This window comes from Tinamus guttatus, unplaced genomic scaffold (assembly GCF_059628265.1).
Source record: "Tinamus guttatus ecotype Peru unplaced genomic scaffold, ASM5962826v1 Tinamus_guttatus_pri_ptg001589l, whole genome shotgun sequence".
Lineage (NCBI taxonomy): Eukaryota > Metazoa > Chordata > Aves > Tinamiformes > Tinamidae > Tinamus > Tinamus guttatus.
Genome location: NW_028290123.1, coordinates 286 through 15,355, shown reverse-complemented (window position 1 = coordinate 15,355; position 15,070 = coordinate 286). Strand labels below are relative to the sequence as shown.

The window sequence follows — 15,070 nt, the reverse complement described above, 5'->3', positions numbered from 1 at the left end:
CTTTGGGGCACCTGGGAGCCCCATGGGGCACCTGGACCCCCATTGGAGCACCCAGACCCCCCCAGGGCTCCTAGAGACCCCATTGGGGCACCTGGAGGGGACATGGGGGCACCTGAACCCACATTGGGGCACCCGGAACCCCCCCTGGGGCTCCTGGAGACCCCATTGGGGCACCTGGAACCCAATGGGGCACCTAGAACCTCATTGGGGCACCTGGAGGGGACATGGGGGCACCTGGAATCCCCTTGGGGCACCCAAAACCCCCTTGGGGAGCCCCATGAGGCTCCTAGAGCCCCATGGGGGCACCCAGAACCCCCTTTGGGGCACCTGGAGGGGATATAGGGGCACCTAGAACCCCCTTGGGGCACCCGGACCCCCTCGGAGAGCCCCATAGACGCCCTTAGAGCCACATTGGGGCGCCCAGGACCCCCTTTAGGGCACCTGGAAGCCCCTTTGGGGCACCCAGGACCCACTTTGGGGCGCTCAGGACCCCCTTGGGGCACCCAGACCCCCATGGGGAGCCCTATAGACGCCCTTAGAGCCACATTGGGGCGCCCAGAGGGGACCCGGGGGGACCCCGGACGCCCGGGCCCCTTTAAGAGCAGGGCGGCGCCTCGGCCGGCCCCGCCCCCCGCGCGGCGCCGCGCGATGACGTCGCTCCCCCCCCCCCGCGCGCCTCCGTATATCCCACAATGCCCCGCGCGCGCCCCCTCCCCGGCCCCACTTCCGCCCGGGGCCGGACCCCCCCCCTGCGCGGCCCCTTTAAGGGCCCCCGGACGCGCCCGGCCCTTTAATCCCGGCGGCGGCGGCGGCGGAGCCGGACGGAACCGGACGGAACCGGACGGAACCGGACGGAACCGCGGACCGGGTGAGGGCGGGGCGGGCCCGGCCCGGGTTCGGTCCGGACGGGACCAATGGGGGCGCGCGGCGGAACCGGGGCGGGCCAATGGCGCGGGGGGGGCGGGATGGGGGGGGAGGGGGGGTTCGGTCCGGACCAATGAGGGGCGCCCGGTCCGGACGGGACCAACGTGCGCGGGGGGGGGGGGAGGGCGGGCGGGGGGGGCCGGTCCGGACGGGACCATCGTGGGGGGGGAGGGCCCGAACGGGACCAAGGGGGGGGGCGGGTGTGGGCGGGGCCAAGGGGGTGTGGGCGGGGCCAAGGGGGCCCCGCTGGTGACGCGGCTTCCGGTTCCCCCCCCACAGGAGCCGCTGACCCCGCCCCCCCCGTGCGGCCGGAGCCCCCCCCGCTGCTCCCGCTACCCCGTCGGCCCCGCCCCGTCTCCCCTTGGCCCCGCCCCGTCTCCCCAGCAACCCCGCAGGCCCCTCCCCGTCCCCGCAGGCCCCTCCCCGTCCCCGCAGGCTCCTCCCCCTTTCCCCAGCTCCTCCCAGTCCCTCCCCCTTGTCCTCGTTGTCCCCTCCTTGTCCCCCTCTCCTCTCCTAGGTCCCCTTTCCTGTCCCTGTCCCTGCTGTCCCCTCCTGGTCCCCTAGTGCCCCCTCCCTGTCCCTGCTGTCCCCTCCAGGTCCCTCTCATCCCCTCCTGATCCCTTAGTGTCCCCTTCCCTGTCCCAATTGTCCCTGTCTCTGCTGTCCCCTCCAGGTCCCCCCCATCCCCTCCTGATCCCCTAGTGTTCCCTCCTTGTCCCTGTCCCCACTGTCCCTGTTGTCCCTTTCTGATCCTCTAGTGTCTCCTTCCCTGTCCCCCCTGTCCCTGCTGTCCCCTCCAGGTCCCCCCTATCCCCTCCTGATCCCCTAGTGTCCCCATCGTCCCTGTCCCTCCTGTCCCCTCCAGGTCCCCCCTATCCCCTCCTGGTCCCTTAGTGTCTCCTCCCTGTCCCCGCTGTCCCTTCCCCATTGTCCCTGTCCTCCTGTCCCCTCCTGGTCCCCCCTATCCCCTCCTGGTCCCTTAGTGCCCCCTTCCCTGTCCCCTCCAGGTCCCCCCTATCCCCTCCAGGTCCCTCCCGTCCCCTCCTGATCCCCTAGTGTCCCCTTCCCTGTCCCTGTCCCTGCTGTCCCTGTCCTTGCTGTCCCCTCCAGGTGCCTCCTGTCCCCTCCTGATCCCCTAGTGTCCCCCTCTGTCCCTGCTGTCCCTTCCCCATTGTCCCTGTCCCTGCTGTCCCCTCTAGGTCCCCCCCATCCCCTCCTGGTCCCTTAGTGCCCCCTCCCTGTCCCTGTCCCCGCTGTCTCCTCCTGATCCCCTAGTGTCCCCTTCCCTGTCCCCTCCAGGTCCCCCCTATCCCCTCCTGATCCCCTAGTGTCCCCTCCTTGTCCCTGTCCCCATTGTCCCTGTCCCTGCTGTCCCCTCCTGGTCCCCCCTATCCCCTCCTGATCCCTTAGTGTCCCCTTCCCTGTCCCTGTCCCCCCGTCCCTGTCCCTGCTGTCCCTTCCTGGTCCCTCTCATCCCCTCCTGGTCCCTTAGTGTCCCCTTCCCTGTCACCTCCAGGTCCCCCCTATCCCCTCCAGGTCCCCCCTATCCCCTCCTGGTCCCTTAGTGTCCCCTCCTTGTCCCAACTGTCCCCGCTGTCCCCGTCCCCCCCTGTTCCCCGTCCCCGCCATGTCCCCGTGCGCGGCGGCCGTGCTGCGCTTCCAGCTGCCGGGCCACGCGGCGGCGGCGCTGGGCGCCATGGGGCGGCTGCGCGCGGAGGAGCGCTTCTGCGACGTCACCATCGTGGCGCGGGGGCTGCGCTTCCGCGGGCACCGCGTGCTGCTGGCCGCCTGCTCGCCCTTCCTGCGCGACCAGTTCCTGCTGCACCCGGCGGCCGAGCTGCCGCTGGCGCTGGCGCACAGCGCGCGCGTCGTGGCCGACCTGCTGCTCTCGTGCTACACGGGCGCGCTGCGCTTCGCCCTGCGCGACCTCGTCAACTACCTCACGGCCGCCAGCTACCTGCAGATGGAGCACGTGGTGGAGAAGTGCCGCGGCGCGCTGGCGCACCTCATCGAGCCGCGTGCGGGGGACATCGGGGACGCTGGGGACATCGGGGACGGCGCCGAAGGGGACGGCGGCGACGGGGAGGCCTCGCGGGAGGAGATGGCGGCGGGCGCCATGGCGACGCGCAACATGGCGGCGGGCGCCATGGCGACGCGCAACATGGCGGCCGCGCGGGAGGCCGCGCGGAACGCGGCGGCGGCCGCGCACAACATGGCGGCGGCGCGGGAATCCACACACAACATGGCGGCTGCCACGCACAACATGGCGGCGGCGCGGGAGTCCGTGGCCACACACAACATGGCGGCGGGGCGGGAATCCGTGGCCACACACAACATGGCGGCGGCCACACACAACATGGCGGCGGGGCGGGACTCCATGGCGACGCACAACATGGCGGCTGCCGCGCACAGCATGGCGGCGGGGCGGGATTCCATCGCCACACACAACATGGCGGCGGCCACGCACAACATGGCGGCGGCCGCGGGCTCCCCCGGCAAGATGGCGGCGGGCGGCGGGAAGCGGGAGCCACCCCCCGGCGGGCGGGCGGGCCCCGGCCGGGCCGCGGCGGCCAAAAACGCCGGATTCGGCCCCAAAAACGCCGGGTTCGGCCCCAAAAACGCCGGGAAGGCGGCGGGATGGGGCGGGAAGGGGCGGGGCGGCGGGAAGGGGGCGGCGCTGGCCACCAAGGGCGCCCTGGTGGCCGCCAAGGGCGGCGCCCTCAGCACCCGCGGGGCCGCCGTGGCCACCAAGGGCGGCCTCGTGGCCACCAAGGGCGCCCTGGGGAGCGTCAAGGGCAACGCGGCCGCCGGGGACGGTCCCTTCGTCCCCATGGGCGCCGTGGACGGGCCCTTGGGCGCCATGGACGGCCCCTTGGCCACCATGGACGGGCCCTTGGGCGCCATGGACGGGTCGTTGGCCGCCGTGGACGGGTCGTTGGCCGCCATGGAGGGGTCGTTGGCCGCCATGGAGGGTCCGTTGGTCAACGTGGACGGCCCGTTGACCGGTATGGACAACCCGTTGGCCAGCATGGACCAGTTGGGCACCATGGACGGCCAGTTGGTCAACGTGGACGGCCAGTTGGTCAACGTGGATGGTCAAGTGGTCAACGTAGACGGTCAACTGGTCAACGTGGACGGTCAACTGGTCAACGTGGACGGTCAACTGGTCAATGTGGATGGTCAACTGGTCAACGTGGATGGTCCATTGGCCGCCATGGAGGTGCCCCTGGACGGGCAGCTGGACGCCCCCTTGGCCCCCATGGACGTCCCCTTGGGCGCCATGGACGTCCCCGCGGGCCCCGCGCTGAAGCTGGAGGTGCCGGACGACGACGACGACGACGACGACGACGACGACGCCGTGTCCGACATCTGCATCGTGAAGGTGGAGGAGCCTCCGGCGGGCGCCGCGCGGCGCCGCCGCCGCCCCCGCGCGTGGCCCAAGCGTCACCGCGCCGGCGCCGCGACAGGCGGCCGCGCACAGGCGGAGGCGCCCGCGGGGGTCCTCCAGGCCTGCTACAGCCTCAACGAAGACGCCGATGGCGACGGGTTGCTGATTTTCGGCGGTTCCGACGCGTCGGCGGCGCCGGCGCTGTCGCGCTGCGGCAAATGCGGCGACGTGTTCGGCGGCGTGGAGCGCCTGGTCCTGCACATGCGCGCGCAGCACCTGAGCTTCATGTGCCCGCGCTGCGGGAAGCTCTTCAACCACAGCAGCAACCTGAACCGGCACATGAACGTGCACCGCGGCGTCAAGTCGCACGCGTGCGGCGTGTGCGGCAAGGCCTTCACGCAGAAGTCCACGCTGCACGACCACCTGAACCTGCACAGCGGCGCGCGGCCGTACCGCTGCTCCTACTGCGCCGGCCGCTTCGCGCACAAGCCGGCCATCCGGCGCCACCTCAAGGAGCAGCACGGCAAGACCACGGCGCAGAACGTGCTGGCAGCCGCCGCGGCCGCGGGCAGCGCGGGGACGGCCTGAGCGACGGGGGGCCGCTGCGTGCGGGAGCGGCGCCGGGCTGCGCGGAAACGGTGCGGAAATGGCGCGTTTCTGCTCAAAACGGCGCCTTTCTGCTCGAAACGGCGCGGAAACGGCGCCTTTCTGCACAGAAACGGTGTGGAAACGGCGCCTTTCTGCTCAAAATGGTGCGCAAACGGCGCCTTTCTGCTCGAAACGGTGTGGAAACGGCGCCTTTCTGCACAGAAACGGTGTGGAAACGGCGCCTTTCTGCTCAAAACGGCGCCTTTCTGCTCAAAACGGCGCCTTTCTGCTCGAAACGGCGTGGAAACGGCGCCTTTCTGCTCAAAACGGCGCCTTTCTGCTCGAAACAGCGCGGAAACGGCACATTTCTGCTCAAAACAGCGCCTTTCTGCTCAAAACGGCGCCTTTCTGCTCAAAACAGTGCGGAAATGGTGCAGAAACGGCACCTTTCTGCTCAAAACGGCGCGTTTCTGCTCAAAACGGCGTGGAAACGGCGCCTTTCTGCGTGGAAATGGCACGTTTCTGCTCGAAATGGTGCAGAAACGGCACCTTTCTGCGTCGAAACAGCGCCTTTCTGCTCAAAACAGTGCGGAAACGGTGCCTTTCTGCTCGAAACGGTGCGGAAACGGCGCCTTTCTGCTCAAAACAGCGTGGAAACAGCGCTTTTCTGCGCAGAAATGGCATCTTTCTGCTCGAAACAGCACGTTTCTGCAAGGAAATGGTGTGTTTCTGCTCGAAATGGCACAGAAACAGCGCCTTTCTGTGCAGAAATGGTGCCTTTCTGCTCAAAACGGCGCCTTTCTGCTCAAAACGGTGTGGAAACGGCGCCTTTCTGCGCAGAAATGGCACGTTTCCGTGTGGAAACAGCATGTTTCTGCTCAAAATGGCATGGAAACGGTGCTTTTCTGTGCGGAAATGGCACATTTCTGTGTGGAAATGGTGCGTTTCTGCTCAAAATGGCGCCTTTCTGCTCAAGAACGGTGCGTTTATGCTCAAAACAGCAGGTTTCTGCTCAAAAACGGCGGGTTTGTGCTCGAAATGGCGCATTTCTGCTCAAAACGGCACGTTTCTGCTCAAAAACGGCGTGTTTCTGCTTGAAACGGCCCGTTTCTGTGCAGAAATGGCGTGTTTCTGCTCAAAACGGTGCGTTTCTGCTCAAAACGGCGTGCAAACGGCGCCTTTCTGCTCAAAAGCTGCGTGTTTCTGCTCGAAACGGCGCCCGGCTGCGCGGAAATGGCGCATTGCTGCTCAAAACGGTGCAGAAACGGCGCCTTTTGGCTCAAAACGGCGCACTGCTACCCGGAATGGCGTTTCTGCTCGAAAACAGCGCGTTTCTGCTCGGAAACGATGCGTTTCCGCTCAAAACGGTGTGTTTCTACCCAAGAGTTGCACGTTTCTGCTTGGAAACGGCGCGTTTCCTCCCAGAAACAGCAAATTGCTCCTCAAAACTCACAGATTTCTGCACCCGGACGCCTGGACCCCTTCAGAAATGTCACATTTTTCCTCAGAAACAGCACATTTCTCTGAGAAACATCACATTTTTCTCAGAAACATTACTTTTCTCCTCAGAAATGGCACATTTCTGCTCGAAAACTGCAGATTTCGGCACCCCGGACACCTGGACTCCTTTGGAAACGGCGCGTTTCTACACAAAAATGGAGCGTTTCCACTCAGAAACGGCAAATTTCTCCTCAAAACCCACGGATTTTGGCACCCGGACAGCTGGGCCCCTTCAGAAGCGTCATGTTTCTCCTCAGAAGCAGCACATTTCTCTCAGAAATGACACATTTTTCTCAGAAACATAGTTTTTTTTTCTTAGAGCACATACCTTCTCAGATGGTTTCTCTTCTCAGAAACATGGATTTTCACCTCAGAAATGGCACGTTTCTTCTCAGAAATAACATGTTTTTGCTCAAAAACTGCAGATTTCAGCACCCGGACACCTGGACTCCTTTGGAAACGGCGCGTTTCTACACAAAAACTGAGCGTTTCCACTCAGAAACGGCAAATTTCTCCTCAAAACCCACGGATTTTGGCACTCAAGCAGCGGGGCCTTTTAGAAAAGTCACATTTCTCCTCAGAAAAGTGACTTTTCACCTCAGAAACGTCACATTTCTCCTCAAAAATGGCGGGTTTCTCTCAGAAACATCCTTTTTTTCCTCAAAAATGACAATTTTTGTCTCAGAAACGTCATTTTTCTTTTCAGAAATGCCGTATTTCTCTCAAGAACATCACTTTCCTCTTCAGAAATGATGCGTTTTTTTTGCTATAATCTTCATATTTCTCTCAGAAACTACGTACTTCTCTTCAGAAACAACACATTATTGCTCAAAAATGTCAGATTTATTTCCAGAAACACTGATTTTGTCCTCACAAATCAAGCACTTCTTCTCAGAAACTGCACATTTTTCCTCAGAAAGGGCACATTTCTCCTCAAAAACGGCACATTTCTCCTCAGAAATGGCAGATTTCAGGACCCGGATGCCTGGATCCCTTCAGACTCAGCACATTTCTACCCCAAAACCGCAGATTTTGGGTCCTGGATGCCGGGGCCTGTTCAGAACCGTCACGTTTTCACTCAAAATGGCACCTTTCTGCCCAAACCCGCAGATTTGGCACCCGGACGCCTGGATCTCTTCTTGGATGTCAAGTTTTGACTCAAGATCCGAGGAAAACGGCGCATTTCTCCTCAGAAATGGCCCATTTCTCCAAAAACCCACAGATTTGGCGCCTGGACACCGAGACCCCTCAGAAGCGTCACATTTCTACCCCGAAACTGCGGGTTTTGGCGCACGGATGCCTGGAATCCTTCGGAACGGCGCGATTCTACCCCAAAACTGCCGCCTTGGGTCCCGGACGCCTGGGCCCCTTCAGAAATGGCCATTTTAACCCTAAACCGGGAGATTTTGGGTCCCGGACGCCTGGGCCCCTCCTACGATGCCAAGTTTCCACTTGAAACCCAAGGGGCCCCCGGGCCCTTTCCAGAACCGTCATTTTCCACTCAAAAACACAGATTTTGGTACCCGGACGCCTGGGTCCCTTCTAGGATTTTCCGTTTTTACCCCAAAACTGCAGATTTTGGAACCCGGCCGCCTGGGCCCCTTCTCAGATGCTTCGTTTTGACCCTAAACCGGGCGATTTTGGGTCCCCCGGGACCCGCTGTTTTCTGTAGCTCGTAGAGGGGGGGAGGGGAGGCCGGACGCCTGGGCCCCTCCGTAGGTTGTAGTGGGGGAGGGGGGGGCTCCGTAGCTTAGAGGAAATGGAAGGGGGGAGGGGGGGCACCCGGACGCCTGGGCCCTTTGGGGGGAGGGGGCGGGGGGGGAGGGGCTAGTGGTTAGAATGGAGGCGGGGCACCCGGACGCCTGGGCCCATTGGGGGAGGGGGCAGCGAGGGGAGCGGATAGAGGTTTAAGGGGGGGGGGAGGGGGGGCCCGGACGCCTGGGCCCCGGCAGGAGGGGGGAGGGCAGCCCCCGCTGCCGCCTTCGGAGCCGGTTTTTTTTTGTAATAAAAGAGGAGAAAACGGTGAAAACGGCGACTCGGGAGCCTGGGGAGGGGGGAGGGAGCGGGAACGCGCGCGCCGCGGGGAGGGGGCGTGGCCAAGGGAGGGGGCGTGTCCCGGGGGCGGGGCTCGCGACGGGGCCAAGGGAGGGGGCGTGTCCCGGGGGCGGGGCTCGCGACGGGGCCGAGGGAGGGGGCGTGCCCAAGGGAGGGGCGGAGCTCGCGACGGGGGCCAAGGGAGGGGGCGTGGCCAAGGGATGGGCGGGGCTCGCGGCGGGGCCGAGGGAGGGGGCGTGTCCCGGAGGGGCGGTGCTCCCGTAGGCGCGCGGCTCCGCCCCCCCTTGCGCGTGACGTCACGGCGCACGCGCGCGGCCGGCGCCAGCGGCGGCCATGGAGGAGGCGGCGGCGGGAGGCGCCGAGGTGCGGGGGGGGGAGCCCCGGTTTTCCGGGGGGGGGGGGGGACGTTTTTGGGGGCCCCCCCTGACCCCGTCCCCCCCCCGCAGGAGGCGGCGGGACCCGGAGGCCTCGCGGCGGATCCCGGGGGGGGCCCCGGAGAGTGGGGGGGGGCCGCCCCCCCCCCCGAGGGCGCCGCCCCCCCCGCCGAGGAGCCCGGGGGGGCCCCGGCGTCCGGCGCCTCCCCCGAGCGGGAGGGGCCGCCGGGCCCCGCCCCCCCGAGCGGCGCCAGCCCCAAGGGGCTCCCAGGTGAGGGGGGGGGGCGCGGGTTTTGGGGAGAGTTTGGGGGGTTTCGGGGCACTCGGGGCGCGTTTGGAGGGGGTGGGGCCAAAGGGGGGATTTGGGGACAAAAGGGGGGGTTTGGGGACAAAGGAGGGGATTTGGGGACCAAGGGGGGATTTGGGGACCAAGGGGGGATTTGGGGACAAAGAGGGGGGATTTGGGGAGGAAGAGAGGGGATTTGGGGACAAGGAGCGAATTTGGGGACAAAGAGGGGGGATTTGGGGACAAGGGGCGAATTTGGGGAAAAAGAGGGGGGATTTGGGGACAAGGGGCGAATTTGGGGACAAAGGGGGGGATTTGGGGACAAGGGAGGGGATTTGGGGACAAAGAGGGGGGATTTGGGAATAAGGGAGGGGGATTTGGGCCACAAGGGGCAATTTGGGGACAAAGAGGGGGGATTTGGGGACAAGGGGCGAATTTGGGGACAAGGGGGGGTTTGGGGACAAGAGAGGGGGATTTGGGCCACAAGGGGCAATTTGGGGTCCCAAGTGGGTGATTTGGGGCCATTTGGGGCAATTCATGGTCCAACAGGACTGAGTTTGGGGCGGAAACGCTGTGATTTGGGGTCCAGGGGCTGCTCTGGGGTCACAAGGGGGTGACTTGGGGTCACTTCGGGCTCGTTTTGGGTCAAGAGCAGCCGTTTTGGGGGACAAAAGGGGGGTTTGGGGTCACAAATGTGAGATCTGTGGGTGCCGGGGCTCATTTGGGGTCAGAAATGGGTGATTTGGGGCTTTGGGGGCTCCTTTTGGGCCACACTCGCTGGTTTTTGGGGCCCAATCACCCCTATTTTGGGTACTAATCCCCCTGTTTTGGGTCCTAATCCCTCGTATTTGGGTCACAGTCCCGTTTCAGGTCCTATTCCCCCATTTTTGGGTCCCAATCTCCCGTTTTTGGGTCCCGGCTCCACGTTTTCGAGTCCCAACGCTCAGTTTTCGGGTGTCAATCCCCCGTTTTGGGGCTCATTTCGCGGAGTTTTTGGGCTCGTTCCGCGCCGTTTTTGGGCTCGTTCCGCGCCGTTTTTGGGCTCGTTCCGCGCCGTTTTTGGGCTCATTCCACCCCGTTTTTGGGCTCATTCCGCCCCGTTTTTGGGCTCATTCCGCGCCGTTTTTGGGCTCATTCCTCGTCATTTTTGGAGCCCGTTTCTCGCCGTTTTGGGGCTCGTTTCTCGCCGTTTTGGGGCTCGTTTCTCGCCGTTTTTGGGCTCATTCCGCGCCGTTTTGGGCTCATTCCGCGCCGTTTTGGGGCTCGTTTCTCGCCGTTTTTGGGGCTCATTCCGCGCCGTTTTGGGGCTCATTCCGCGCCGTTTTTGGGCTCATTTCGCGCCGTTTCAGGCCACGCCGCCAAGACGCTGCCGGGCTCGCCGGGCCGGGGGGCGGGGCCGGCGCCAGGCCCCGCCCCCGCGCAGGCCCCGCCCAGCCGCGCCAAGATGTCGCTGACGGGGGCCGGGAAGGCCCCGCCCGGGCAGGCGCTCGCGCTGCGCCTGCTGGGACTGCCGCCGGCCACGCCCCCCGCGCCGTCGGCTCCGCCCCCCGCGCCGCCGGCCACGCCCCCCGCGCCGCCGCCTCCGCAGCCCCCGCCGGCGGCCGCCCCGCCCCCAGCGGCGCCGCAGGCCCCGCCCCCCGGCGAGGCCCCGCCCCCGGAGACCACGCCCCCCGCCCGCCCCAAGGTCCATCGGGCCCGGAAGACCATGGCCCGGCCCGGGCAGGTGGGCGGGGCCAGACGGGTGGGCGGGGCCGGGCAGGTGGGCGGGGCCGGGCGCCCCTTTCCGGGGGGGGGTCCCGGACACTGGGGTCCCCTGGGGGGGGGTTTCCCTTTTTGGGGGGGGGATTTACGGGTCCAGATGCCCCTTTTGGGGCATTTTTCTCAAATATTGGGGTTCTTTTTGGGGGGTGGAGCTACAGATGCCCATTTAGGGGGGGGTCCCGGACACCGGGGCCCCTTCTGGGGGGGGGGGGGGGGGCGGGTCCAGATGCCCTTTTTGGGGGGAGGGTCCCAGATCCTGGGGTCCTTTTGGGGGGGGGTCCTGGATGTCCCTTTGGGGGGGTCCTGGACGCCGGGGCCCCTTGGGGGCTCCCGGACACCGGGGCCCTTTTTGGGGGGTTTCCCGGACGCCGGGGCCCTTTTTGGGGGGTGTCCCGGACGCCGGGGCCCTTTTTGGGGTGCTCCCCACGCGCCCCCCCCCTCCCGCAGGTCCCGGAGAAGCGGGTGTCCGAGATGCTCCATTTCCGGGTGTCGGACGAGCTGCGGAGCATCGAGGAGCCCGGTGGGTGCGGGGGGGATACGGGGGGTCATGGGGGGGTTTGGGGGGGTCACGGGGGGTTTGGGGGGTCCTGACCCCCCCCCCCCCGCCCCCCCAGACCCCCCCAAGCGGCCCCGCTTGGACTACGGCCCCGAGGGGCTGCACAAGCGGCTGCAGAGAGCCAGCCCCCGCGCCAGCACCGAGGTAGGGGGGACACGGGGACACCGGGGACATGGGGACATCCTGGATATCAGGACCCATCCCGGACAGGGGGACATCCGGGACACGGGGACATCGGGGACATGGGGACATCCGGGACACCGGGGCCCTTCCCGACACGGGGACATTCGGGACACGGGGACATCCGGGACATGGGGACATCCTGGATATCAGGACCCATCCCGGACACGGGGACATCTGGGGCATGGGGACATCCCGGGCACGGGGACATTGGGGACACGGGGACATCCCGGACGCCGGGGCCCTTCCGGGTACCGGGGACATCCCGGATATCGGGGGCATGTGGGACACGGGGGACATCCCAGACACGGGGACACCCGGGACACCGGGGCTTTTCCCAGCACGGGGCCCTTCCCGGACGCCGGGGCCCCTTCCCAGACACCTGGGCCCTTCCCGAATTCCGGGGCTGTTCCCGGACACCCTTTCCCAGACCCCGGGTCCCCCTTCCCAGACCCCTGGGCCCTTCCCAGATGCCGGGTCCCCTTTCCCGGACACCTGGGCCCTTCCCTGGACACCGGGGCCCTTTCCCGGACCCCCCTTCCCGGACGCCTGGGCCCTTTCCGGACCCCCGGCCCCTTTCCCGGACTCCGGGGCCCTTTCCCGGACCCCCTTCCCGGACTCCGGGGCCCTTCCCGGACCCCCGGCCCCTTCCCGGACGCCGGGGCCCCTCGTTGCAGATCACGGTGACGGAGGAGATGGCGGCGCCCGGCGGGGGCGGGGCCCGGGGCCGGGGGGGCCCAGGCGTCCGGGCCGGGGACGACTGGGACAGCGAAGGCGGCGCCGGGTTCTCCCTGTTCTACGACGGCTTCTCCGTGGACGGGCACGGGGACTCGGACAGCAAGGAGGTACCGGGGGGACGGCGGGGACGATGGGGACACTGGGGGGAATGGGGACAGCGGGGACACCGCGGGGACATGGGGACATTGGGGGGAATGGGGACACCGGGGGCACGGGACACAGAGAGAGAACGGGAAGATTGAGGACACCGCGGGGACGGGGGACACTGGGGACAATGGGGGGAATGGGGACAATGGGGACATTGGGGACACAGAGAACGGGGAGATTGAGGACACCGTGGGGACATTGGGGACATGGGGGGGAATGGGGACATCGGGGACACGGGGGACACAGAGAGAGAACGGGGACATTGGGGACACCGCGGGGACAATGGGGACATTGGGGACACCGCGGGGACAATGGGGACATTGCGGGGAATGGGGACATCGGGGACACGGGGGACACAGAGAGAGAATGGGGAGATTGAGGACACCGTGGGGACATGGGGGAAAATGGGGGGAATGGGGACATCGGGGACACCGCGGGGACGGGGGACACCGGGGACAATGGGGGAAATGGGGACATTGGGGACATTGGGGACACAGGGAATGGGGACATTGAGGACACCGTGGGGACATTGGGGACATCGGGGACACTCGGGGGGAATGGGGATATTGGGGACATTGGGGACACTGCGGGGACATGGGGGACATCGGGGACAATGGGGGGAATGGGGACATTGGGGACACAGGGGACACAGGGAATGGGGACATTGAGGACACCGTGGGGACATTGGGGACATCGGGGACACTCGGGGGGAATGGGGATATTGGGGACATTGGGGACACAGAGAGAGAATGGGGACATTGGGGACACTGCGGGGACATGGGGGACATCAGGGACACTCGGGGGGAATGGGGATATTGGGGACATTGGGGACACAGAGAGAGAATGGGGACATTGAGGACACCGCGGGGACGGGGGACATCGGGGACACTTGGGGGGAATGGGGACATTGGGGACATCAGGGACACAGAGAGAGAATGGGGACATTGGGGACACCGCGGGGACATGGGGGACACCGGGGACAATGGGGGGAATGGGGATATTGGGGACACGGGGGACACAGAGAGAGAACAGGGAGATTGAGGATACCGTGGGGATGGGGGACATTGGGGACACAAAGAGAGAATGGGGAGATTGAGGACACCACGGGGATGGGGATATTGGGGACACAGAGAGAGAATGGGGACATTGGGGACACCGTGGGGACGGGGACATGGGGGACGTTGGGGACATTGGGAGAGAATGGGGACGTTGGGGACAGTGCAGGGACTGGGGACATTGGGGACACGGGGGACATTGAGGACATTCGGGAATGGGGACATTGGGGACACCGTGGGGACATGGGGGACATCGGGGACACTCGGGGGGAATGGGGATATTGGGGACATTGGGGACACAGAGAGAGAATGGGGACATTGGGGACACTGCGGGGACATGGGGGACATTGGGGACACTTGGGGGGAATGGGGACATTGGGGACACCGTGGGGACGGGGACATGGGGGACATTGGGAACACAGAAAATGGGGACATTGGGGACGCTGGGGACATTGAGGGGGAATGGGAACATTGGGGACCCCATGGGACACTGGGGACATTGGGGACACTGCGGAGGCCTGGGGACACTTGAGGGTGGCCTGGGGACATGGGGGATGTTGGGGACACCGCGAGGGACTGGGGAAATTGGGGACACTCCGGGGGACTGGGGACACAGAGGATGGGGACATTGGGGACACTGTGGGGGACTGGGGACATGAGGGACGCTGGGGACATTGACAGGGAATGGGGACATTAGGGACATCGTGGGGATTGGGGACACGGGGGACATTGGGGACACCGTGGTGGACTGGGGACATTGGGGACACTGGAAGGGACTGGGGACATTGGGGACACAGGAAGAATTTGGGGCCACCAGGAGCCATTAGAGACCCTGGGGACATTGGGGACACCGGGAGGGCCAGCGGGAGCCCGTGGGTGTCACCAGGAGGCCTGGGGTGTCCCCGAGTGTCACCGGGAAGGGCGGGGCCGGGGGGGGGTCTCACCCGGACGCCTGGGCCCCCCCAACAGTCGGAGGGTCCCGGGGAGGCCCTGAGCGAGGAGGAGGAGGAGGAGGAAGAGGAGGACGAGGAGGAGGAGGAGGACGAGGACGACGAGGACGAGGACGACGACGACGAGGAGGAGGAGGCGGGGAGCGTGGCCGAGCGGGTGGGGCGTTCGGGGCGAATCCGGGGCGTTTTGGGGGCATCTGGGACATTTTGGGGCATTTTGGGCATTTCGGGGGCGTTTGGGGTGTTTTGGGGGCATTTGGGGCATTTGGGGGCATTTGGGGGACGCTTGGGGGCAGTTTGGGAGGATTCGGGGCATTTCGGGGGCGTTTGGGGCATTTTGGGGGCATTTGGGGGACACTTGGGGGCGGTTTGGGAGGATTTGGGGCAGTTCGGGTTCGTTTGGGGCATTTGGGGGACGCTTGGGGGCAGTTTGGGAGGATTTGGGGCGGTTTGGGAGGATTCGGGGCAGTTTGGGAGGATTCGGGGCGGTTTCGAGGGTTCCCGCAGGGCTTTGGGGCGGTTTCAGGGGCTCCCAAGGGGCTCTGGGCGGTTTCGGGGGTTCCCAGGG

The 15,070-nt window shown here is 65.7% G+C and overlaps 2 protein-coding genes across 2 annotated transcripts; both read left to right on the top strand.

The window, feature by feature from the left end:
* The first annotated feature begins 2,545 nt into the window (after nucleotides 1-2,545).
* Nucleotides 2,546-4,900, top strand: ZBTB12 (zinc finger and BTB domain containing 12). Its single transcript, XM_088539309.1, has 3 exons — nucleotides 2,546-2,942; nucleotides 3,649-3,677; nucleotides 4,241-4,900. Exons 1-3 carry the CDS (start codon nucleotides 2,552-2,554, stop codon nucleotides 4,898-4,900), a joined length of 1,080 nt encoding a protein of 359 aa, XP_088395435.1. The 5' UTR covers nucleotides 2,546-2,551.
* Nucleotides 4,901-10,559: 5,659 nt separating this feature from the next.
* On the top strand, nucleotides 10,560-14,659 carry LOC148590212 (histone-lysine N-methyltransferase EHMT2-like; the record flags this gene model as incomplete). The annotated part of the gene is made up of 6 exons (XM_088539308.1): nucleotides 10,560-10,643; nucleotides 10,704-10,838; nucleotides 11,324-11,396; nucleotides 11,491-11,576; nucleotides 12,290-12,457; nucleotides 14,522-14,659. Coding segments are annotated over exons 1-6 (684 nt in total), but the record flags the coding sequence as incomplete, so codon positions are not given.
* Nucleotides 14,660-15,070: the final 411 nt, after the last annotated feature.

What these genes read in the sequence shown, in the direction of transcription:
- ZBTB12 (XM_088539309.1), top strand. Translation starts at nt 2,552, where the DNA reads ATGTCCCCGTGCGCGGCGGCCGTGCTGCGCTTCCAGCTGCCGGGCCAC. An exon ending in GGCGCACCTCATCGAGCCGC is followed by an intron (nt 2,943 to 3,648) that starts GTGCGGGGGACA and finishes CGGCGCCCTCAG; the next exon opens with CACCCGCGGGGCCGCCGTGG. An exon ending in GGCCGCCGTGGCCACCAAGG is followed by an intron (nt 3,678 to 4,240) that starts GCGGCCTCGTGG and finishes CTGAAGCTGGAG; the next exon opens with GTGCCGGACGACGACGACGA.